This window comes from Lethenteron reissneri, unplaced genomic scaffold (assembly GCF_015708825.2).
Source record: "Lethenteron reissneri isolate LAM-NWPU_2019-01 unplaced genomic scaffold, ASM1570882v1 scaffold_1069, whole genome shotgun sequence".
NCBI classification, from domain to species: domain Eukaryota; kingdom Metazoa; phylum Chordata; class Hyperoartia; order Petromyzontiformes; family Petromyzontidae; genus Lethenteron; species Lethenteron reissneri.
Genome location: NW_026890749.1, coordinates 1 through 25,805, shown reverse-complemented (window position 1 = coordinate 25,805; position 25,805 = coordinate 1). Strand labels below are relative to the sequence as shown.

The 25,805-nt window shown below is 53.7% G+C and overlaps 1 protein-coding gene and 1 long non-coding RNA gene across 2 annotated transcripts; both read right to left on the bottom strand.

Moving 5' to 3' along the window:
- Positions 1-3,455: 3,455 nt before the first annotated feature.
- Positions 3,456-20,030, bottom strand: LOC133361442 (volume-regulated anion channel subunit LRRC8E-like). The gene is given in 9 exon segments (XM_061580358.1): positions 3,456-4,596; positions 4,793-4,942; positions 12,912-12,983; positions 15,844-15,991; positions 16,348-16,509; positions 17,918-18,168; positions 18,170-18,223; positions 19,054-19,167; positions 19,887-20,030. Coding segments are annotated over 9 exon segments (2,085 nt in total). The 3' UTR covers positions 3,456-3,606.
- A 4,073-nt stretch (positions 20,031-24,103) lies between these two features.
- LOC133361441 (uncharacterized) lies at positions 24,104-25,805 on the bottom strand. The gene is made up of 3 exons (XR_009757369.1): positions 25,708-25,805; positions 25,041-25,152; positions 24,104-24,122 (listed from the first exon to the last, which is right to left on the bottom strand). It is a non-coding gene; the product is annotated as an uncharacterized LOC133361441 (long non-coding RNA).

Genomic DNA, 25,805 nt, shown 5'->3' with positions numbered 1-25,805 from the left:
CATCCGCTCACCCGCACGCTCACCCACTCCTCATCCGCTCACTCATCCGCTCACCCGCACACTCACCCACTTCTCACCCGCTCACTCATCCGCTCACCCGCACACTCACCCACTTCTCACCCGCTCACTCATCCGCTCACCCGCACACTCACCCACTCATCCTGCTCACCCGCACGCTCACCCACTCATCCACTCACCCGCACGCTCACCCACTCCTCATCCGCTCACTCTTCGCTTACCCGCACACTCACCCACTCATCCGCTCACCCGCACGCTCACCCACTCATCCACTCACCCGCACGCTCACCCACTCCTCATCCGCTCACTCATCCGCTCACTCATCCGCTCACCCGCACGCTCACCCACTCATCCACTCACCCGCACGCTCACCCACTCCTCATCCACTCACCCGCACGCTCACCCACTCCTCATCCGCTCACTCATCCACTCACCCGCACGCTCACCCACTCATCCGCTCACCCGCACGCTCACCCACTCCTCACCCACTCCTCATCCACTCACCCGCACGCTCACCCACTCACTCATCCGCTCACTCATCCGCTCACCCGCACACTCACTCCTCATCCGCTCACTCACCCGCTCACCCGCACACTCACCCACTCATCCGCTCACCCACACACTCACCCACTCCTCATCCGCTCACTCATCATCCGCTCACCCGCACACTCACCCACTCCTCATCCGCTCACCCGCACACTCACCCACTCCTCATCCGCTCACTCACCCGCTCACCCGCACACTCACCCACTCATCCGCTCACCCACACACTCACCCACTCCTCATCCGCTCACTCATCCGCTCACCCGCACGCTCACCCGCTCATCCGCTCACCCGCTCACTCAACCGCACACTCAATCATTCAACCGCACATTCACCCGCTTCTCAACCCGCACACTCAAGAGAGCATGTGGTGCAGTGGCAGTCACCATCAGCAGTGGGAGAGACAAAGGCGGCCGGGAGTGGTTGTGGGCACACCGCGCCCCCGCGTGCCACAGTGCCGCCCTTCAAAAGGGCTCAAGGCACTTGCCCTTAGAGTCTGCAGAGGCGGCACGGGGGATCTGTCTTCTTCTAGATTTGAAGCTTTCGTGACTGCAAGGATTCATATTCTTAGGTTTTTTCCGGTAAAGTCACGTAGGTAAAAAATTAAAATTAATAAAAATAAAATAAAAGCTTGTGTTGCCTCCGAAACGTCGTGATTTTTATTTTATTTTACTTTTATTAATTTAATTTTTTTACCTACGTGACTTTACCGAAAAAACCTAAGAATATGAATCCTTGCAGTCACGAATGCTTCAAATCTAGAAGACAGATCCCCCGTGCCGCCTCTGCAAAATAAAATAAAAATCACGACGTTTCGGAGGCAACACAAGCTTTTATTTTATTTTACTTTTATTAATTTTAATTTTTTACCTACGTGACTTTACCGGAAAAAACCTAAGAATATGATCTGTCTTCTATTGCACTGGTCAACAACAAAAAAAACTAAAATTCTGGCCTGGACTTTTGCAGCTGTTCTAGACTAATTTCAGGGTGCTGATTCCAAATCTGATCTCAGATTTGCTCTATCACATCTAATTTTTATGCTATCGGCATACCCCATTTTCATTGATTTTACCCGAAATTAACTCCGTCACTTATGATTGCAAGTTGTTGCGAGTCAGTGACTGCTTTAGTGTTAAAATATGGTGTATGGTGCTGTATTTTTAGGATAGTGCGTTTATAATATCATTTTATGTAGATATCCACATTTATTTAATATTTTTCTTCCGCAGTTTTTATTGAAAATGCAATCTTTGATATCTCAAAAACCTGACATGATAGACAAAAACTGATGCCAGATTTGGAATCAGCAGCACCCCACAATTACATTAAAACCGTTGGAATACCTCATGCCAGAAAAAGTGTGTTGACCAGTGTTGTCATTGCAGTGCGTATTTAATGTGGCGCTGCACTCTGATGTCGTAGGAGAAAACATTTATTAAAAGTCTATTTAATTCAGTAGAACGTGTCGTCTATATTAATTCAAAGTTGCGCATTTGGATGTGACGTCACATTTCTCAACCCCCCCCCCCCCTTGTCACACATAGTCACAAATGTCTGACCCCCCCCCCCAGGTGCGTGACGTCATTTATGGACGGCCCCTTCGTTTACCAAGTAGGTTTTCACTATACCAATCCATCAAGGTTATTTCCTGGGTTATGCGTTCGAACCCAAAATGGCCCCCTTCATTATGGGTTCGTGGGCTGACAAACGACCCTGACAGACTGTAGGGGCAAGCGCTGTTAGCGAGTAGCAGCAAAACCTATAAAGGCTGGAACGGTACACGAGGGGGTGTGCGGCCAACACCACGTCCGACCGCCTTTGTCTCCCCAGTGGCGATGTTCACACATCGCACCAGGTACTTATTTGAGACCGAGTCGACTTAGGGGAGGCCCAGGACCGGTTCAGATAATCGTCACTGGTATTAGCAGTGAGTGGGAATTGAACCCGGGTCGCCGGGTTCGTAGCGCAGCGTAGCGATAACCGCTACACCACCGCTCCCCACAACTCTGACACACACTGACACACACAGTGGATTCATAATGGCCGTGTCTCTCAGAGGGTTCACAAAGGCAGTCTCTCTCTCAGTGGATTCATAATGGCCGTGTCTCTCGGGGGATTCACAATGGTTAAGATGGAGACATCCGAGATCCTGGGTTTCCAGCCCTGGGACAATGTGTACAAGCAGCATCTCCTTTGGCCGCGCGTGTGTCTCTTCAAGGAGGGACAAACAGACCGCCCGAGGCAACGCAATCAACGGGACGTAAGAAACAAAGACGGCCCGGTCAAGACGGGGAAACGTTTTAATGTTTGCATTCACGCTCTCGGGCATCGCGGCGAAAGGGGTGAGAAGTGGCGATTCACGGACCGCCCTTAAAAGCTGGGGGCTATGATCAAGTGCTTGGAGCCAACGGGGAAAAACAAACAAAAACGGGGGTCCAAATTGTCCAACGGTGGCTTCTCCTAATACAAGTTTTTATTTATTTAGGTGTTAGACCCCTTATCAGTGTCTACACCCAGACCTGTCAACCCCTAATCGTACTAACTCCACTCACTGTTATCAGGCAAGCTACTTCACGTGAAACTCAGTCTGGTGATCGTCTGCACCTTCATTGGTGTCCACGCCTTAGTAATTGAGATGTTAACTACCTCACCTGTTATACAGCCTTGGTAATTCAGATGTTGACTACCTCACCTGTTACACAGGCCTTGGTAATTCAGATGTTGACTACCTCACCTGTTACACAGGCCTTGGTAATTCAGATGTTGACTACCTCACCTGTTATACAGGCCTTGTTAATTCAGATGTTAACTACCTCACCTGTTATACAGGCCTTGGTAATTGAGATGTTAACTACCTCACCTGTTATACAGGCCTTGTTGATTCAGATGTTAACTACCTCACCTGTTATACAGGAGGCCGTGGCTTCGACCCCGACCCTGACGCTGCCTACTGCTGTATAGCTGGAGTTGCCAATGCCGGTTGTAATTACCGGTGAAAGTCTCTCGGTGTCTTGGGGGTTCTCACTTTCTTGGGTTTCTCTCTCAGTTCCTTGTGCTTCTCTCCCGGCTCCCAGGGGGGCTCTGCGTCGCCGCGCCGCTGTGCTCGCCCCGCATCGCCTCCTTCACCTGCGCCGGCAGCGACTCGAACAGCTCCGCCTCCACCAGCAGCCCCCCGCGCCTCAGCTCCGCGCACTCCCCCAGCTCGGCCGGCAGCTCCGTCAGCCGGTTCCCGGCCAGCTCCAAGCGGCGCAGCCTCGACAGCCTCCCCACCAGGCCGCTCAACTCGCGCAGCTCGTTGTTGGCGAGCGCCAGCGTCCGCAGCCCCTCGCAGCCGAACAACTCGTCGGGCAGACTCTGCAGGGCGTTGCCCGACAGGCGGAGGGTGCTCAGCCGAGTCAGCTGGCGCACCTCGGGCGGCAGGGTGACGATGGTGTTGCTGCTCAGGTCTAGCACCTGCAGGCCGTGCAGGCGGAACAGCCCGGCGGGCAGCTCGCCCCCGATGAGGTTCCCGTCGAGGAAGAGCGAGCGCAGCGCCGCCGCGGCCGCCAAGCGCGGGACGCTCGCGAGGGCGTTGTCCGAGAGACGCAGGATGGCGAGGCGCTTGCAGGCGGCCGCCGGCAACATCGCCGCGTCGTCGTCGCCGTCTCCCGGCGAGCGGAGGCCGTTGCGGGAGAGGTCGAGTTCGCTGAGGCGTCCCAGCGCCAGCAGGGGCCGCGCGAGCTCGGCGGGCTCCAGGCCGCAGCGCGTCAGCCGCAGCGTCTCCAAGCCGCACAGCTTGCTCAGGGGCGCCAGCGACTCGAGGCGCGCGCCGCCGTTGTCGAGGGCGAACGAGCGCAGGCCGCCGGCGGCGCCGGAGGCCAGGCCGGGCGGGAGGCGGGCGACGCTGGTGGTCAGGCGCAGGCCCTGCAGGCGCCTGAGGTCGCCCAGCGGCTTGAGGAGCGCCGGCGTCAGGGGCCCCTCCAGGGACAGCTCCTCCAGGTGGCGCATTTCACGCAGCCAGCCCGGGACCTCCGCCTTGATTGCAAACTTCACCTGCGAGCGGGCGCCGGACCGGAGGGGGGGGGGGCGCACGGTGAATGTCGGTCCCCGACATTGTGACTCATACATTTGGTGGGGGAGGTGAGTTTTTGGCGATGTCACGGCCGGGATCAGTGGAGCCGAATGGACCGCTCAGACCGAGCCACCCACCCACCCTCGCGCCCGCCCGCCCGTCCGTCCACCCACGCACCTCCAGCTGGTGCAGATCCTCGCTGAGGAAGGCGAGTGCGCGATTGTCGACGCCCACGGTGCAGTTCAGCAGCCGCAGCTTGTGCAGATTCACCATCTGCACCACCGCCGCCCCCAGCGTCACCCCGTGCATCGAGTCCAGCGTCAGCACCTTCGGTGGGGGATTGGGTACGAGGGTGAGTGAGTTGGTGGGCGAGTCGGTGTGTGGGTCAGTGGGTGAGTGAGTTGGTGGGCGAGTGGGTGTGTGGGTCAGTGGGTATGAGGGTGAGTGAGTTGGTGGGCGAGTGGGTGTATGGGTCAGTGGGTATGAGGGTGAGTGAGTTGGTGGGCGAGTGGGTGTGTGGGTCAGTGGGTATGAGGGTGAGTGAGTTGGTGGGTGAGTGGGTGTGTGGGTCAGTGGGTATGAGGGTGAGTGGGTGGGTGGGCGAGTGGGTGTGTGGGTCAGTGGGTACGAGGGTGAGTGAGTTGGTGGGCGAGTCGGTGTGTGGGTCAGTGGGTGAGTGAGTTGGTGGGCGAGTGGGTGTGTGGGTCAGTGGGTATGAGGGTGAGTGAGTTGGTGGGCGAGTGGGTGTGTGGGTCAGTGGGTATGAGGGTGAGTGGGTGGGTGGGCGAGTGGGTGTGTGGGTCAGTGGGTACGAGGGTGAGTGAGTTGGTGGGCGAGTCGGTGTGTGGGTCAGTGGGTGAGTGAGTTGGTGGGCGAGTGGGTGTGTGGGTCAGTGGGTATGAGGGTGAGTGAGTTGGTGAGTGAGTGGGTGTGTGGGTCAGTGGGTATGAGGGTGAGTGAGTTGGTGGGCGAGTGGGTGTGTGGGTCAGTGGGTATGAGGGTGAGTGAGTTGGTGGGTGAGTGGGTGTGTGGGTCAGTGGGTATGAGGGTGAGTGGGTGGGTGGGTGAGTGGGTGTGTGGGTCAGTGGGTACGAGGGTGAGTGAGTTGGTGGGCGAGTGGGTGTGTGGGTCAGTGGGTGAGTGAGTTGGTGGGCGAGTGGGTGTGTGGGTCAGTGGGTACGAGGGTGAGTGGGTGGGTGAGTGGGTGTGTGGGTCAGTGCGTGAGTGAGTTGGTGGGCGAGTGGGTGTGTGGGTCAGTGGGTATGAGGGTGAGTGAGTTGGTGGGCGAGTGGGTGTGTGGGTCAGTGGGTACGAGGGTGAGTGGGTGTGTGGGTCAGTGGGTATGAGGGTGAGTGAGTTGGTGGGTGTGTGGGTCAGTGGGTGAATGAGTTGGTAGGTGAGTGGGTGTGTGGGTCAGTGGGTATGAGGGTGAGTGAGTTGGTGGGTGTGTGGGTCAGTGGGTGAGTGAGTTGGTGCGTGAGTGGGTGTGTGGGTCAGTGGGTATGAGGGTGAGTGAGTGGGTGGGTGAGTGGGTGTGTGGGTCAGTGGGTATGAGGGTGAGTGAGTTGGTGGGCGAGTGGGTGTGTGGGTCAGTGGGTACGAGGGTGAGTGAGTTGGTGGGTGTGTGGGTCAGTGGGTGAGTGAGTTGGTAGGTGAGTGGGTGTATGGGTCAGTGGGTATGAGGGTGAGTGAGTTGGTGGGTGTGTGGGTGTGTGGGTCAGTGGGTGAGTGAGTTGGTGGGCGAGTGGGTGTGTGGGTCAGTGGGTATGAGGGTGAGTGAGTTGGTGGGTGAGTGGGTGTGTGGGTCAGTGGGTGAGTGAGTTGGTGGGTGAGTGGGTGTGTGGGTCAGTGGATGAGTGAGTTGGTGGGTGAGTGGGTGTGTGGGTCAGTGGGTATGAGGGTGAGTGAGTTGGTGGGTGTGTGGGTCAGTGGGTGAGTGAGTTGGTAGGTGAGTGGGTGTGTGGGTCAGTGGGTATGAGGGTGAGTGAGTTGGTGGGTGAGTGGGTGTGTGGGTCAGTGGGTGAGTGAGTTGGTGGGCGAGTGGGTGTGTGGGTCAGTGGGTATGAGGGTGAGTGAGTTGGTGGGTGAGTGGGTGTGTGGGTCAGTGGGTGAGTGAGTTGGTGGGTGAGTGGGTGTGTGGGTCAGTGGGTGAGTGAGTTGGTGGGTGAGTGGGTGTGTGGGTCAGTGGGTATGAGGGTGAGTGAGTTGGTGGGCGAGTGGGTGTGTGGGTCAGTGGGTGAGTGAGTTAGTGGCTGAGTGGCTGTGTGAGTTGGTGGGTGCATGGGTGTGTGGGTGGGTGAGTTGGTGAGTGAGTGGGTTGGTCAGTGAGTGAGTATGTGTGTGCGCGAGTGGTTGGGTGGGTGTGCGGGTGAGTTGGTGGGTAAGTGGGTGTCTGGGTGAGTGGGTGGGTGAATTGGTGGGTGAGTGGGTGTGCGGGTGAGTTGGTGGGTAAGTGGGTGTGTGGGTCAGTGGGTATGAGGGTGAGTGAGTAGGTGGGTGAGTGGCTGTGTGAGTTGGTGGGTGGATGGGTGGGTGAGTGGCTGTGTCCACGGGCACCTGTATCTGAGTGAGCCGGTATGTGTCCACTGGTGGGCGAGTGGGTGTGTGGGTCAGTGGGTGAGTGAGTTGGTGGGCGAGTGGGTGTGTGGGTCAGTGGGTACGAGGGTGAGTGAGTTGGTGGGTGTGTGGGTCAGTGGGTGAGTGAGTTGGTGCGTGAGTGGGTGTGTGGGTCAGTGGGTATGAGGGTGAGTGAGTGGGTGGGTGAGTGGGTGTGTGGGTCAGTGGGTATGAGGGTGAGTGAGTTGGTGGGCGAGTGGGTGTGTGGGTCAGTGGGTACGAGGGTGAGTGGGTGGGTGAGTGGGTGTGTGGGTCAGTGGGTATGAGGGTGAGTGAGTTGGTGGGTGTGTGGGTCAGTGGGTGAGTGAGTTGGTAGGTGAGTGGGTGTATGGGTCAGTGGGTATGAGGGTGAGTGAGTTGGTGGGTGTGTGGGTCAGTGGGTGAGTGAGTTGGTAGGTGAGTGGGTGTGTGGGTCAGTGGGTATGAGGGTGAGTGAGTTGGTGGGTGAGTGGGTGTGTGGGTCAGTGGGTGAGTGAGTTGGTGGGCGAGTGGGTGTGTGGGTCAGTGGGTATGAGGGTGAGTGAGTTGGTGGGTGAGTGGGTGTGTGGGTCAGTGGGTGAGTGAGTTGGTGGGTGAGTGGGTGTGTGGGTCAGTGGGTGAGTGAGTTGGTAGGTGAGTGGGGGTGTGGGTCAGTGGGTATGAGGGTGAGTGAGTTGGTGGGTGAGTGGGTGTGTGGGTCAGTGGGTGAGTGAGTTGGTGGGCGAGTGGGTGTGTGGGTCAGTGGGTATGAGGGTGAGTGAGTTGGTGGGTGAGTGGGTGTGTGGGTCAGTGGGTGAGTGAGTTGGTGGGTGAGTGGGTGTGTGGGTCAGTGGGTGAGTGAGTTGGTGGGTGAGTGGGTGTGTGAGTCAGTGGGTATGAGGGTGAGTGAGTTGGTGGGCGAGTGGGTGTGTGGGTCAGTGGGTGAGTGAGTTAGTGGCTGAGTGGCTGTGTGAGTTGGTGGGTGCATGGGTGTGTGGGTGGGTGGGTTGGTGAGTGAGTGGGTTGGTCAGTGAGTGAGTGTGTGTGTGCGCGAGTGGTTGGGTGGGTGTGCGGGTGAGTTGGTGGGTAAGTGGGTGTCTGGGTGAGTGGGTGGGTGAATTGGTGGGTTAGTGGGTGTGCGGGTGAGTTGGTGGGTAAGTGGGTGTGTGGGTCAGTGGGTATGAGGGTGAGTGAGTAGGTGGGTGAGTGGCTGTGTGAGTTGGTGGGTGGATGGGTGGGTGAGTGGCTGTGTCCACGGGCACCTGTATCTGAGTGAGCCGGTATGTGTCCACTGGTGGGCGAGTGGGTGTGTGGGTCAGTGGGTGAGTGAGTTGGTGGGCGAGTGGGTGTGTGGGTCAGTGGGTACGAGGGTGAGTGGGTGGGTGAGTGGGTGTGTGGGTCAGTGCGTGAGTGAGTTGGTGGGCGAGTGGGTGTGTGGGTCAGTGGGTATGAGGGTGAGTGAGTTGGTGGGCGAGTGGGTGTGTGGGTCAGTGGGTACGAGGGTGAGTGGGTGGGTGAGTGGGTGTGTGGGTCAGTGGGTATGAGGGTGAGTGAGTTGGTTGGTGTGTGGGTCAGTGGGTGAATGAGTTGGTAGGTGAGTGGGTGTGTGGGTCAGTGGGTATGAGGGTGAGTGAGTTGGTGGGTGTGTGGGTCAGTGGGTGAGTGAGTTGGTGCATGAGTGGGTGTGTGGGTCAGTGGGTATGAGGGTGAGTGAGTGGGTGGGTGAGTGGGTGTGTGGGTCAGTGGGTATGAGGGTGAGTGAGTTGGTGGGCGAGTGGGTGTGTGGGTCAGTGGGTATGAGGGTGAGTGAGTTGGTGGGCGAGTGGGTGTGTGGGTCAGTGGGTATGAGGGTGAGTGAGTTGGTGGGTGAGTGGGTGTGTGGGTCAGTGGGTATGAGGGTGAGTGGGTGGGTGGGTGAGTGGGTGTGTGGGTCAGTGGGTACGAGGGTGAGTGAGTTGGTGGGCGAGTGGGTGTGTGGGTCAGTGGGTGAGTGAGTTGGTGGGCGAGTGGGTGTGTGGGTCAGTGGGTACGAGGGTGAGTGGGTGGGTGAGTGGGTGTGTGGGTCAGTGCATGAGTGAGTTGGTGGGCGAGTGGGTGTGTGGGTCAGTGGGTATGAGGGTGAGTGAGTTGGTGGGCGAGTGGGTGTGTGGGTCAGTGGGTACGAGGGTGAGTGGGTGGGTGAGTGGGTGTGTGGGTCAGTGGGTATGAGGGTGAGTGAGTTGGTGGGTGTGTGGGTCAGTGGGTGAATGAGTTGGTAGGTGAGTGGGTGTGTGGGTCAGTGGGTATGAGGGTGAGTGAGTTGGTGGGTGTGTGGGTCAGTGGGTGAGTGAGTTGGTGCGTGAGTGGGTGTGTGGGTCAGTGGGTATGAGGGTGAGTGAGTGGGTGGGTGAGTGGGTGTGTGGGTCAGTGGGTATGAGGGTGAGTGAGTTGGTGGGTGAGTGGGTGTGTGGGTCAGTGGGTGAGTGAGTTGGTGGGCGAGTGGGTGTGTGGGTCAGTGGGTATGAGGGTGAGTGAGTTGGTGGGTGAGTGGGTGTGTGGGTCAGTGGGTGAGTGAGTTGGTGGGTGAGTGGGTGTGTGGGTCAGTGGATGAGTGAGTTGGTGGGTGAGTGGGTGTGTGGGTCAGTGGGTATGAGGGTGAGTGAGTTGGTGGGTGTGTGGGTCAGTGGGTGAGTGAGTTGGTAGGTGAGTGGGTGTGTGGGTCAGTGGGTATGAGGGTGAGTGAGTTGGTGGGTGAGTGGGTGTGTGGGTCAGTGGGTGAGTGAGTTGGTGGGCGAGTGGGTGTGTGGGTTAGTGGGTATGAGGGTGAGTGAGTTGGTGGGTGAGTGGGTGTGTGGGTCAGTGGGTGAGTGAGTTGGTGGGTGAGTGGGTGTGTGGGTCAGTGGGTGAGTGAGTTGGTGGGTGAGTGGGTGTGTGGGTCAGTGGGTATGAGGGTGAGTGAGTTGGTGGGCGAGTGGGTGTGTGGGTCAGTGGGTGAGTGAGTTAGTGGCTGAGTGGCTGTGTGAGTTGGTGGGTGCATGGGTGTGTGGGTGGGTGGGTTGGTGAGTGAGTGGGTTGGTCAGTGAGTGAGTGTGTGTGTGCGCGAGTGGTTGGGTGGGTGTGCGGGTGAGTTGGTGGGTAAGTGGGTGTCTGGGTGAGTGGGTGGGTGAATTGGTGGGTGAGTGGGTGTGCGGGTGAGTTGGTGGGTAAGTGGGTGTGTGGGTCAGTGGGTATGAGGGTGAGTGAGTAGGTGGGTGAGTGGCTGTGTGAGTTGGTGGGTGGATGGGTGGGTGAGTGGCTGTGTCCACGGGCACCTGTATCTGAGTGAGCCGGTATGTGTCCACTGGTGGGCGAGTGGGTGTGTGGGTCAGTGGGTGAGTGAGTTGGTGGGCGAGTGGGTGTGTGGGTCAGTGGGTACGAGGGTGAGTGGGTGGGTGAGTGGGTGTGTGGGTCAGTGCGTGAGTGAGTTGGTGGGCGAGTGGGTGTGTGGGTCAGTGGGTATGAGGGTGAGTGAGTTGGTGGGCGAGTGGGTGTGTGGGTCAGTGGGTACGAGGGTGAGTGGGTGGGTGAGTGGGTGTGTGGGTCAGTGGGTATGAGGGTGAGTGAGTTGGTGGGTGTGTGGGTCAGTGGGTGAATGAGTTGGTAGGTGAGTGGGTGTGTGGGTCAGTGGGTATGAGGGTGAGTGAGTTGGTGGGTGTGTGGGTCAGTGGGTGAGTGAGTTGGTGCGTGAGTGGGTGTGTGGGTCAGTGGGTATGAGGGTGAGTGAGTGGGTGGGTGAGTGGGTGTGTGGGTCAGTGGGTATGAGGGTGAGTGAGTTGGTGGGCGAGTGGGTGTGTGGGTCAGTGGGTACGAGGGTGAGTGGGTGGGTGAGTGGGTGTGTGGGTCAGTGGGTATGAGGGTGAGTGAGTTGGTGGGTGTGTGGGTCAGTGGGTGAGTGAGTTGGTAGGTGAGTGGGTGTATGGGTCAGTGGGTATGAGGGTGAGTGAGTTGGTGGGTGTGTGGGTCAGTGGGTGAGTGAGTTGGTAGGTGAGTGGGTGTGTGGGTCAGTGGATATGAGGGTGAGTGAGTTGGTGGGTGAGTGGGTGTGTGGGTCAGTGGGTGAGTGAGTTGGTGGGCGAGTGGGTGTGTGGGTCAGTGGGTATGAGGGTGAGTGAGTTGGTGGGTGAGTGGGTGTGTGGGTCAGTGGGTGAGTGAGTTGGTGGGTGAGTGGGTGTGTGGGTCAGTGGATGAGTGAGTTGGTGGGTGAGTGGGTGTGTGGGTCAGTGGGTATGAGGGTGAGTGAGTTGGTGGGTGTGTGGGTCAGTGGGTGAGTGAGTTGGTAGGTGAGTGGGTGTGTGGGTCAGTGGGTATGAGGGTGAGTGAGTTGGTGGGTGAGTGGGTGTGTGGGTCAGTGGGTGAGTGAGTTGGTGGGCGAGTGGGTGTGTGGGTCAGTGGGTATGAGGGTGAGTGAGTTGGTGGGTGAGTGGGTGTGTGGGTCAGTGGGTGAGTGAGTTGGTGGGTGAGTGGGTGTGTGGGTCAGTGGATGAGTGAGTTGGTGGGTGAGTGGGTGTGTGGGTCAGTGGGTATGAGGGTGAGTGAGTTGGTGGGTGTGTGGGTCAGTGGGTGAGTGAGTTGGTAGGTGAGTGGGTGTGTGGGTCAGTGGGTATGAGGGTGAGTGAGTTGGTGGGTGAGTGGGTGTGTGGGTCAGTGGGTGAGTGAGTTGGTGGGCGAGTGGGTGTGTGGGTCAGTGGGTATGAGGGTGAGTGAGTTGGTGGGTGAGTGGGTGTGTGGGTCAGTGGGTGAGTGAGTTGGTGGGTGAGTGGGTGTGTGGGTCAGTGGGTGAGTGAGTTGGTGGGTGAGTGGGTGTGTGAGTCAGTGGGTATGAGGGTGAGTGAGTTGGTGGGCGAGTGGGTGTGTGGGTCAGTGGGTGAGTGAGTTAGTGGCTGAGTGGCTGTGTGAGTTGGTGGGTGCATGGGTGTGTGGGTGGGTGGGTTGGTGAGTGAGTGGGTTGGTCAGTGAGTGAGTGTGTGTGTGCGCGAGTGGTTGGGTGGGTGTGCGGGTGAGTTGGTGGGTAAGTGGGTGTCTGGGTGAGTGGGTGGGTGAATTGGTGGGTGAGTGGGTGTGCGGGTGAGTTGGTGGGTAAGTGGGTGTGTGGGTCAGTGGGTATGAGGGTGAGTGAGTAGGTGGGTGAGTGGCTGTGTGAGTTGGTGGGTGGATGGGTGGGTGAGTGGCTGTGTCCACGGGCACCTGTATCTGAGTGAGCCGGTATGTGTCCACTGGTGGGTGAGTGGGTGTGTGGGTCAGTGGGTATGATGGTGAGTGAGTAGGTGGGTGAGTGGCTGTGTGAGTTGGTGGGTGGATGGGTGGGTGAGTGGCTGTGTCCACGGGCACCTGTATCTGAGTGAGCCAGTATGTGTCCACTGGTGGGTGAGTGGGTGTGTGGGTCAGTGGGTATGAGGGTGAGTGAGTAGGTGGGTGAGTGGCTGTGTGAGTTGGTGGGTGGATGGGTGGGTGAGTGGCTGTGTCCACGGGCACCTGTATCTGAGTGAGCCGGTATGTGTCCACTGGTGGGTGAGTGGGTGTGTGGGTCAGTGGGTATGAGGGTGAGTGAGTAGGTGGGTGAGTGGCTGTGTGAGTTGGTGGGTGGATGGGTGGGTGAGTGGCTGTGTCCACGGGCACCTGTATCTGAGTGAGCTGGTATGTGTCCACTGGCACCGCTGCCAGCTTGGAGAGATGCAGCTCGCTTTCCGCCCTGCGCATTGATCGCCAGCAGCCCCGTCAGATGCGACAGGGTCCACGCTTGGTCCACGTTCACCTGCCTCAGCTTATTTTCACTCACCTGGAGCAGCAGCAGCAGCAGCAGCAACAGCAGCAGCAGGAACAGCACCAGCAGCCAAGCGCGGATGGATTTGATTTGTTTCAGCAGCGAGGGCCCATGACGGTAAAGACGTTATACGCATGTAGTGAGCGACTTCCGAGACACATCGTGTAGAGGCCTTCTTATTTATTCTCACACTGGACGATGCAGAAATATCAACGTCTCCACGTAGCTACACATAGCCTACCCTTCTACACAAAACCATCGTCGGCGTCCAACTGCACGGTTATTTGACTAGCGCAGCGACAGCGACGGTGAGAGCCCTGCAGGAGATCGGCCACGACGAAGAGAGATGACGGCGAGCGGCGACGCAGCCAGGACCCAAGACCCGCAACAGCAGCGAACCTTCTCTGGTTCGGTCCCCCTTATATATGTAGTGACATAAGAGGGGAGGGGCTGCTGGGGGCTCTGGGATCCTAGGCAAATAAGCCCTTGGCGCCAGGCGCTGGGATCCCAGGCACCCCAGACAGCTAAGCCCTTTGGCGCCACCAACGGGGGGGCTGTGTGTGCTCTGTGGGATATCTGGGGGCGCACACAGCCCCACCCCTCGCTGGGGACGAGTCATAAAAGGGCAGCTCCCTGGCCGATCAAGGCCAGTCGCAGCTCAAGACCCGAGACCCGCCAGCCAGCCAGTTAGGACCCTGGACCCCCTCGTCCCGCTTCTCCTTGTAAGGGCCGGGACGCTGTGCGGGCCAGTGGTGGGACTCTGGGACTCCCGGCTCTACGTCCTTGTAAGGGCGAGTTCCGAGGAAGCCAGAGTCCAGACCCGCACCTTGGCTCGGTCGGGTCAGATAGCCTCCCCTAGGGTAGTTGTAGCCGGAGGACCCCAGAGCGTAGCCAGAGTAGTGTATCTAGGCTGTGTACCTAGGCTGTGTATCTAGGCTGTAACAGAGTATCAGGACTGTTGGAGTGTTGTATTGTAATAAAGAAGTTACCTCTACAAGTGTCTCCGGAACCCATTATACGCATGTAGTGAGCGACTTCCGAGACACATCGTGTAGAGGCCTTCTTATTTATTCTCACACTGGACGATGCAGAAATATCAGCGTCTCCACGTAGCTACACATAGCCGACCCTTCTACACAACCCCATCGCCGGCGTCCAACTGCACGGTTATTTGACTAGCGCAGCGACAGCGACGGTGAGCGCCCTGCAGGAGATCGGCCACGACGAAGAGAGATGACGGCGAGCGGCGACGCAGCCAGGACCCAGGACCCGCAACAGCAGCGAACCTTCTCTGGTTCGGTCCCCCTTATACAGTGATACCTCGGTTCACGAACTTAATTCGTGAAATGACTCTGGTCGTGAACCGAATTGGTCGTGAACCGAGGCACATTTTCCCATAGGGTTCAATGTAAATTCGGTTAATCCGTTCTGACCTTTTTTTTTGGTTTTTGAAGCACAAAAATATGAAACAAATGACAATACACATTACTGTAGTACTGTACAGTATAGTAATGTATAAAGAGAGAACACTAACCTTGCTTGAGATGACCTCTGGCATGGAGGAAGGCAGGTGGGAGGCGGGTGGGAGGCGGTTATTGTTTGGAGGGAGAGTCCCCCTCCATAAGGACATCAGGGGGATCTCCTTCAGGGGTTTCCTCTCTCCATCGCTCGGGGTTTTTTTATTTTTAGGTGAAGAGGGATGACTGTCACAGCTGGCGCATGTGTGCCTCTCCGCTCATTCCGGGGTGCGCGCGCGTGCATGCGCGTGCGTGCGTGCGTCCGCGCGCGCGTGTGTGCGCGCGCGCGTGCGTGCGTCCGCGCGCGTGCGTGCGTGCGCGCGCGCGCGTGTAGCCTGCGCGTGAAGGGCAGAATAGGCGGGCGCATCACGTGTCGCGAGCCCCCGAGGAGGAGGAGGCGGGTACTCCCTCGGCTGATTTTGCATTGCTCGCTCCCGTTACAATAAATCACGACCATGTGACAGCCTGGAATTAGCATAAAAATGGGCGCGGCTCCTGTTCGTGAACCGAAGCGGAGTTCGTGAACCGAAGCATATTTTTATGAAATTTTCTGGTCGTGAACCGAGTTGTTCGTGAACCGAAGCGTTCGTGAACCGAGGTATCACTGTATACACCCCGGTGTGGCCCACGCCCCCTTCCAGAATCTTCAAGCAGGTTCCCGGAGCTTGAGGTCTCATATTCTTAGGTTTTTTCGGTAAAGTCACGTAGGTAAAAAATTAAAATTAATAAAAGTAAAATTAAAATAAAATAAAAATCACGACGTTTTGGAGGCAACACAAGCTTCCGTCTTCAGGTGGAACCGTCACAGCCACGACAGCTGTATCAGGTGAGAGAAATTCCAAGAACACAGTATTTGTATATATACTGGTTGAAGGTGGGAGGAGCCAAGGTAGGCCCTGGATATTGTTTTTGTGAGGTTCGGTGCGGCTGAAGCACGCTGTTAGGAATGAGCCTTTGTTGTGTAAACTAGGTGCGGATGATGTAAAGGTGCGTGTAAAAGGGACTGAGCCTTTTTGTTATGTAGAGATGATGCGGCTTGAGGTCTCGCTCAGACTTTGACATTCACCACCGATACGGCCCCCTTATAATTAGTCAGTACATAACTTGCACATAGACTAACACGGCCCATAGACTCAGACAGAGACCCAAAGACTCAACATCCCCCGTATAGCCTCGACGGACTGTTGGGGCAAGTGCCGTTAGCGAGCACCTCTATGCAGGCCAGAAGGGCGGCACACGAGGGGGTGGGTGGCCAGCACCACGCTCACCACACAGAGACCCACAGTTTGTTGTCCTTGTCCGATCGGCGCGGTCGGCTCCGTCGAACGTGCGGCGCTCTGCGAGCGGCTTCTCCTCACCTCGGACAGGAAGACAGAGAACTTGCACGCGTAGCAGGGGTCGTACTTGTCCACCAGGTGCAGGAGGAAGGCAAAGTCGTTGCGCACGTCCGGAATGTCCTCCACCCCCGTCTCCTGGCGCGCCTCCGCGAAGCTGTACTCCTTGAGCCTGCCGTGTCAGCGCCCCCCCCACCCCCCCCCCCAGCACAGAGAACTCAGTGCCCGCCCGTCGACCCTCGTCCCAACGCGGAAGATCTCCCACGAAGCCACCGGTAAAACGTTACGATACACGTAGCGGTGTCGCCGCCCGCGCTAACCGCATCTCCACGATCGCCGAAAAGCCCGCAGACCAAAGCCAGAAGGCTGCCGCACGGCGATCCGGTGCCACGCCACCGCTCCGCGGCAGCCCGCCGCCCCCCCCCCCATCTCACCTGCCGGTCACCACCCAGTAGAAGACGTGGGCACAGGTGAGCGCGTAGACGCACATCGTGGTGGCGTAGGCCATCCACATCACGACCATCCGACGGCGTCCGCCGGCCCTCGTTCTGCTCCGGGGGGGGCCGGTCGAGGGGCGTGGCGGCCTCGCCGGGGTCGACGAATCGGACGGAGGGCCGCGGCGGTGCCGGCGGCGGCGGAGACTCCGAAGGCAGCTTCTCCACGGCGGGGAGTTCGTCGGATCTCGGGTCGCTGCGCGCGTGGGATTGCGTGGACATTTGGCGACGCGTCATGACGCACAGACGCACAGAGACCCATAGAGACCCACAGAGACGCACAGAGACCCACAGAGACCCATCGAGACTCACAGAGACTCACAGAGAAATGTAGAGACCCACATAGACCCATAGAGACCCTAGAGACACACAGAGACCCATAGAGACTCACAGAGACTCACAGAGAACCGTAGAGACCCGTAGACACCTACAGAGACCCACAAAGATACATAAGAGTCTCACAGAAACCCTTAGAGACTCACAGAAACCCATAGAGACTCACAGAGACCTGCAGAGACCCATTGACATTCTGAGACCCACAGACCCACAGAGATCCACGAAGACCCACAGAGACCCATAGTGACTCATAGAGACCCGCAGAGACCCATCAGGACTCACAGAGACCCGTAGAGACCCATAGAGACCCACAGACCCGCAGAGACCCACAGAGACCCAGAGACCCATACAGACTCAGACACCCACATCGTGACGCACATACACACGCACACCAAGATCCCCCGTATAGCCTTAACAGACTATAGGGGCAAGTGCTGGAACGGTACACGAGGGGGTGGGTGGCCAGTACCACGCCTGGCCTGCCTTTGTCTCCCCAGTGGCGATGTTTACACACCGCACCAGGTACTCATTTGAGGCTGAGAAGACCTAGAGGAGGCCCAGAACTGGTACAGGTAGAAACAGGTTCCACACTGCCCACCAGGGATTGTTTGTCTGTCGTGCACGAATGCGCTGTCCAACCAAGTTACTACCTGCCCACTCCGAAGGAACGTGTTTCAGATAATCGTCGCTGGTGTTGGCCGTGAGCGGAAATCGAACCTGGGTCGCCGGGTTCATAGCGCAGCGTAGCGCTAACCGCTTCACCACCGCTCCCCACACACCGCCAACCGTAAGCCAAACTGGTTATGAAAAGCAGAGGGATAGCAAGATGCGTGAACGGGCTCGCTGTCCCAAAACAGAGGTCGCAACCGGGTACCCGATACCCGTACCCTACCCGATACCCGGCTACCCGTACCCGGTCGGGTACGGGTAGCCGGGTAGCCGTTTGCGACCCTGGTGCGGCCGGGTACGGGTACGGGTAGGCCGTGAGTCACTGATGAGTAACCGTTTGTCACTCATTTCGGGTAGGGTACGGGTAGGGAACGGGTACCCGTCCCCGGCCGGGTACGGGTACCCATTTGCGACCCTGGTGCGGCCGGGTACGGGTACGGGTAAGGAATCAAAACCCGTTTGCAACCTCTACCCCAAACCCACGCAGGGTCTCCCCCCCAAAAGGGGGAACTTTTTAGTTTTGTTACTTAAGGGGGCAAGGGATGACTAAGGCAGGAAGGAGGCGTGGGCCGTCTCTTCGTAGTCAGCCCCCTTCTAACCTGCAGCTCCCCACTGTGGCGGGCGGCGCTGGCGGCTGCAGCGCCGCCGCTGACGCCAACCCGTCCAGTGCGGCTTCGTGCACGGCGTGCGTGGTCCACTGCGAGTCCATGCACTTACCCAGCACGCACACAAAGTGCTCGATCTTGGAGCTCGTCTCCGGGAACCTGAACCAGAAGTTCCTGGTGGCCGTCAGGATGAGTGTGTGCAGCACCACGAGATGCGGGAAGTACTTGCTGATCCACAGCACCCGCGTTGTCGTAGCAGAACTAGTTGATCAACCGGTACTGGTACTGGTCGAAGCCAACCTGGGCGAGTGTGGGAAGGGCAAAATGAACTGGCGTGGCGGTGATGTCGCATGCCCCTCCCTTGCGGTGACAGAGCTGGCTCAAATGTGGCTTTGGCCTGATGATGCCGGTTGTAGTTACTGGCGGAACAGCACCGTACTCAAGATCGTCAACGTTGTGGCTTTGCTCTTCAACACACCGGTGTGCTGTACTAGGATATTACACGCTACACTACACTATACACTACACTATAATGTACATTACAATATACACTACACTATACATTACACTATAATGTACATTACATATACACTACACTATACACTACACTATACATTACACTATAATGTACATTACAATATACACTACACTATACACTACACTATACATTACACTATAATGTACATTACATATACACTACACTATACACTACACTATACATTACACTATAATGTACATTACACTATACACTACACTATACACTACACTATACATTACACTATACATTACACTATACACTACACTATACATTACACTATAATGTACATTACAATATATACACTATACACTACACTATACATTACACTATAATGTACATTACACTATACACTACACTATACACTACACTATACATTACACTATACACTACACTATACATTACACTATAATGTACATTACAATATACACTACACTATACACTACACTATAAATTACACTACACTATACATTACACTATACACTACACTATACACTACACTATACACTACACTATACACTACACTACACTATACATTACACTATTCCTCGGGCAATTGCCGGTGGTGCCGAGCCGGCCCGAGGGGGAATCTCACCGTGTGAGCCCTGGGGTTGGCCACGAGCGTCCTCAGGACGGTCTCGTTCCACTCCTTCAGATCCACGTCGAAGCCTCTCGGCACCGGCACGCACAGAATGCGCTCGTTCATGTTCTGGCGGAGGTGGGGCAAGTGGGTACCACGTGACCATGACGTGACGCCGTGTGGTCTCCTTAACTCAGGTTCACTTTGCGAGATTCCCGGTGTACGGGGGGAGATAACCCATATAGACCCAAGATGTGCTCTCTAGCCAGCGCTATGAGTGAGCTCGCACGTCGAGTTGGAAGCCACGACCCCCTCTGTACCAGGCGAGATAGTTAACATCTCCCGGCCACCGTGATGATGAGACACACGCGAAGTCCAAATATGCAGAAGGGGTAGGGATGGAACCCACATAGACCCAAGATGTGCTCTCTAGCCAGCGCTATGAGTGAGCTCGCACGTCGAGTTGGAACCCACGACCTCCTGCGTACCAGGCGAGGTAGTTAACATCTCCCGGCCACCGTGATGATGAGACACACGCGAAGTACAAATATGCAGAAGGGGTCGGGATGGAACCCACATAGACCCAAGATGTGCTCTCTAGCCAGCGCTATGAGTGAGCTCGCACGTTGGAACCCACGACCTCCTGCGTACCAGGCAAGGTAGTTAACATCTCCCGGCCACCGTGATGATGAGACACACGCGAAGTCCAAATATGCAGAAGGGGTAGGGATGGAACCTATGACCTCCTGCGTACCAGGCGAGGTCGTCAACATCTCAGCGATGTTATCCATAGCAAGGTGGCGACATTGATGAATGTGCGTGGGGACTGGTGCGTTGGAACAAAGCACCTGCAGCATCCCGGCAAAGATGCCGATCATGAACATGGGCACAGAGAGCATGTCGCACAACACGTCCCACCAGGGCTGAAGGATCTTGAGGTCCGGGTGACCCTCCAATGAGAAGGAGGAGGTCAGGGCTCCGACGGGAATCATGACCCGAGCCGAGACTGCACACAAGCAGACACACACACGGACACACACGCAGACACACACACACAGACACACACACACAAGCAGACACACACACGCAGAGACACACACAGAGGCGCACACACATGCAGACACACACACACAGACACACACAAGCATACACACACAAGCAGACATACAGCAGACACACACATAGGCGCACACACACACACACAAGCAGACACACACAGGCAGACACACTCACACAGACACACACACAAGCAGACACACACAGGCAGACACACTCACACAGACACACACACAAGCAGACACACACAGGCAGACACACACACGCAGACACACACAGGCAGACACACACACACAGACACACACACAAGCAGACACACACAGGCAGACACACACACACAAGCAGATACACACAGGCAGACACACACACAGACACACTCACGCAGACACACACACAAGCAGACACACAGGCAGACACACACACAAGCAGAGGCGCACATACAAGCAGACACCACACACAAGCAGACACACACAGGCAGACACACACAGACACACAGGCAGACACACACAAAGAGGCGCACACACAGACACACACAGAGACACACACAACCAAGCAGACACACACACACAAGCAGACACACACAGGCAGACACACACACAGACACACACACAAGCAGACACACACAGGCAGACACACACAAGCAGACACACAGGCAGACACACACACAGAGACACACAAGCAGACACACACACGCAGACCACACTCACACAGACACACACAGGCAAGCAGACACACACAGGCAGACACACACAGGCAGACCACACACAGCAACACACACACAGACACACACACACAAGCAGACACACACACGCAGACCACACACATCAAGCAGACACACACACACAAGCAGACACACACACGCAAGCAGACACACACCACGCAGACACACACAAGCAGACACACACACACAGGCAGACACACAGGCAGACACACACACAGACACACACAAGCAGACACACACACAGACACACACAAGCAGACACACACAGGCACACACAGGCAGACACACAGGTAGACACACACACAGGCAGACACACACACAGGCAGACACACACACACAAGCAGACGCACACACACACACACACACAGGCAGACACACACAAGCAGACACACACACGCAGACACACTTACACAGACACACACACAAGCAGACACACACAGGCAGACACACACACAAGCAGACACACACAGGCCACACACACACACACAGGCAGACACACAAGCAGACACACACACAGGCAGACACACACACAGGCGACACAACACACAAGCATAATCAACGATTTTGGGTTTAGATCGCGTTTATTTATAAATGTGTCGTAACCCTCCACCACCCGACACGGCCAATCAGTAAAAATGTATCACGTTGACAAAGACAAATAGTTCACTGCTTTAGCCCACCGGTGTGTTGAAGCAACAACATTCACAATTTGAGTACGACGTTTCGCTGGTAATTACAACCAGCATCATCGGGCAATTCGCCAGAATGGTGAGGCTCTCCTGTGTCTCCCGTTCTTATATAGAAGCAGCAGCAGGATGACGTCAACATTAACTCATTAACTCATCAGGTGCAAAGATTCAAGTGGGGAGTGATTGTAATTATATACTAGATTAGTAATCAGGCTATTGTTCCGATGCGAGTTGTAGATTAGTAATCATTTGAATGTGTTTTATTGTGATTATGCTACATTAGTAATCAGTTAGTGGTTGTTTCCCTTATAAGTATGTAATGTATCTTATTTAATAATACGCTTCCAGGCCGCACTAAGCCTGTAGCTGTCTGAGCGATTAAAGTTATTTCTGTTTCTCTCAATTTCAATCGATTCTCTAATTAGTCTTTGCCAGTAGTAACTAGTTTTACACAACACTTCCACGTTGTCAAAATCAATTGAGTGTCCCTGTTGGCATGCATGTTCTGCTACTGCCGACAGTTGTGTTTGTGATAGTTTAATATTTCTCTGGTGTTCTTTTAGTCTTACACTAACGTTACGCCCTGTCTGTCCAATATAGCATCTGCCACATACACAATTAATCCGATATACACCTTCTGTTGATAATTTAGGTAATTCGTCTTTAGTGCACGTTACTAGTTGTTGAATTTTGTGTACTGTACCAAATCTTACTGTAATGAGAGAGATTAAACATGTTAAATAAGCACTAAGACAGAATGGCTACAATAATGCTCAAATTAACAGAGCACTAAAAGCCAAATCACGATCGCAAAGCAACACTGCTGAAAGCGATCAGATTATTAAAACAATAAAAATACCATTTATCTCAGGAGTAACTGATAAATTAGCCCGTGTTTTGCAAAAGCAAAACATTACAGTAAGATTTGGTACAGTACACAAAATTCAACAACTAGTAACGTGCACTAAAGACGAATTACCTAAATTATCAACAGAAGGTGTATATCGGATTAATTGTGTATGTGGCAGATGCTATATTGGACAGACAGGGCGTAACGTTAGTGTAAGACTAAAAGAACACCAGAGAAATATTAAACTATCACAAACACAACTGTCGGCAGTAGCAGAACATGCATGCCAACAGGGACACTCAATTGATTTTGACAACGTGGAAGTGTTGTGTAAAACTAGTTACTACTGGCAAAGACTAATTAGAGAATCGATTGAAATTGAGAGAAACAGAAATAACTTTAATCGCTCAGACAGCTACAGGCTTAGTGCGGCCTGGAAGCGTATTATTAAATAAGATACATTACAATTACTTATAAGGGAAACAACCACTAACTGATTACTAATGTAGCATAATCACAATAAACACATTCCAAATGATTACTAATCTACAACTCGCATCGTAACAATAGCCTGATTACTAATCTAGTATATAATTACAATCACTCCCCCCTTGAATCTTTGCACCTGATGAGTTAATGAGTTAATGATGACGTCATCCTGCTGCTGCTCTATATAAGAACGGGAGACACAGGAGAGCCTCACCATTCTGGCGAATTGCCCGATGATGCTGGTTGTAATTACCAGCGAAACGTCGTACTCAAATTGTGAATGTTGTTGCTTCAACACACCGGTGGGCTAAAGCAGTGAACTATTTGTCTTTGTCAACGTGACACATTTTTTACTGATTGGCCATGTCGGGTGGTGGAGGGTTACGACACATTTATAAATAAACGCGATCTAAACCCAAAAATCGTTGATTATGAGAAACAGCTTGGCGGATAGTGCGATCAGAGTATCCGTTCATCCTGAGGGCCCGATGTACATGTCTTAATTCACCGGCCAGGTGGTGTTGGTCAGAAATGCCATGGGCTCTGTGGTATAGCGTTTTGATGAGAGAATTCTTTTGAGATGGGTGGTGGTGGGAATCCGGTTTCAAGTAGGAATCTGTGTGGGTGGCTTTCCTGTAGACAGAATGTCCCAAGGATCCGTCAGGCCTCCTCTCAAACAGAATATCCAAGAATGGTAGTTTACCGTCTTTCTCCACTTCCATGGTGAATCTGATGGATGGGTGTCTAGAATTGATGTGGTCCAAGAAGTGGTTCAATGCTGGGAGGCCATGTGGCCAGATGACGAAAGTGTCGTCCACATACCTCTTCCACAAGGAAGGACGCAGGGTGGATGTCTGGATGGCGTCTGATTCAAACTTTTCCATGAACATGTTGGCTATAACTGGTGACAAGGGGGAGCCCATAGGGGTACCCTCATTCTGTTTGTAGAAGGTGCTATTCCAGGTAAAATAAGTGTTGGTGAGGCAATGCCTAACCAGCGCAGGTAATAATCTTTAGAAACACACTGATTGCAGTAAAAAAAATTCACAAGAATGAAAGTCACTGTCATGAAAAACAACAAATTATAAATTGCAATTTAAGGCATTGCTACATACCAAGGCTTTGCTCTGCTGTATTAAATTGCACCGCAGAATTGTGAGGATCATATTCTTTCCAAGCTCCTCTTTCCCAGGTAGGTCTCTCTCCCACCAAGACTCGCACAGGTTTATGACCGTGTTTCTTAGGTTAGGGTGAGCATCGGTGAAAAGTGGCAACAGGGCTGTCAACAGGGTGAGAAAAACGGTAGAGTAGATTGGAACTAATTATCACCACAGGAACATATATATCTTGTATTGTTGCCTGATGTAACCACCTGGAAGGCATTTTTTATACAGGGTGACAAAAAAGTCTGGACAAATAGGGTTATTTCATTTATTTTAGCACTGGCATTAAAACATTTAAACAGTTTATTCTTTAAGTTAATATTTATCTATTATCATTATTCATATATATTTGTATTCTTCCTGTGGGTTCACCACAATCCCGTTGTTTACAAAATTCGACCAAGAACCCTGAATGAATTTAGACAAAACGTAATTTAGGAATGGTCAAAGATTACACGTGAATCTAAAAAAAGTCCAAAAATAACTTCTACAGAGAATTCATGTGTACATTCATGTTAATGGAAGTCAGTTTGAAAATTGTTAAAATAAGATAACCCATTCAGTCTTGACCTATGGGCCACTCTGTATATTCAGCATAACAATAATTTGTAGGCTCAATTATTAAATAAACTATTGCCAATATTTGGTAATCTACCCTATACAGTACTTGAAATCAATATATCATCCAGTGCGCATGCATAACATTTCCCAGTGCAACATCAAGAAGTATTTTATTTTGCAGATATTTATGAGATGAACATACTGCAATATTGTTCATTGGGATATGCAGCTCTAAACAGTGAACTGTTATAAATTATCCAAGTCAGAGAAATGTGGCAAATAACTACTTTATGTATCTTGAATGAGATTTTCAGCAGATACTTATTAACTTTTTGTTCTCGTTCTCCTACTATACATACTCACGAACTTTTACTCTTTCCAATTATAAAAAACTGAGAAGTCGTGGAAACAGATATAGTCAATAATTTATCAATTTGTATCAATTATTCATAGACGTCACCCTGCCTCTTTACCATGTAGAATGATAGCCGACTCCAAAATGTCTTCTATCACCTCCGCACTGACAGTTTTCACAGCCACAGATAGCACTGTGGCTACAGCCGTCACAACAGCTACAGTTGACTCCTGGATGCAAACACATAATGATGGGAGCAGGTGTCACATTTTAACCACACAACTCCTAACATCAACAATCAAATAACAAGTGCCATCCATTGTCAGAGTTAATATATCACAGTATTTTTAGTGAACGTGTATAAAACCAGTTGAAATTTTTTTCATGTCTTTGCATGCTTACCACAATCATTCATACTCTTTAAAACGTGTTTTTATCTACAGTACTCAGAATATATGACAAGCAACTATAATTTAATTAAATGTTTTGGGTATATTAATACAGGTAAATCAGACGAATACAGAATTTTTAATTGTCTGGTAGCTCATGGGCTGATGCAGTAAAATTGACAAAACAATGAGCCAGCAAAGCTGAGATTCTTGGTTCAGGTCCAAGATAAAATAAGGCTTGCAAGTATAAGAAGCCTTAATGATCTCAGCCAGACCACCAATGGGTGTAATTTTCTGTTTACAATCATACTGAGATATTTGGTTGATAGGCATTCGATGAATCACGTTAAAATGTACCATGAAAGAGTAAAAGGACAGAATTTAGATGTATAGTACCGATCCCGTGGCTTCTGTCTCCATGTCGTCGTGTTGCGGTGGGTCAGGGTTCCATTGCTCAGCGGGGCAACGCAGCAGGCTCTCAGTGAGTATCTTGC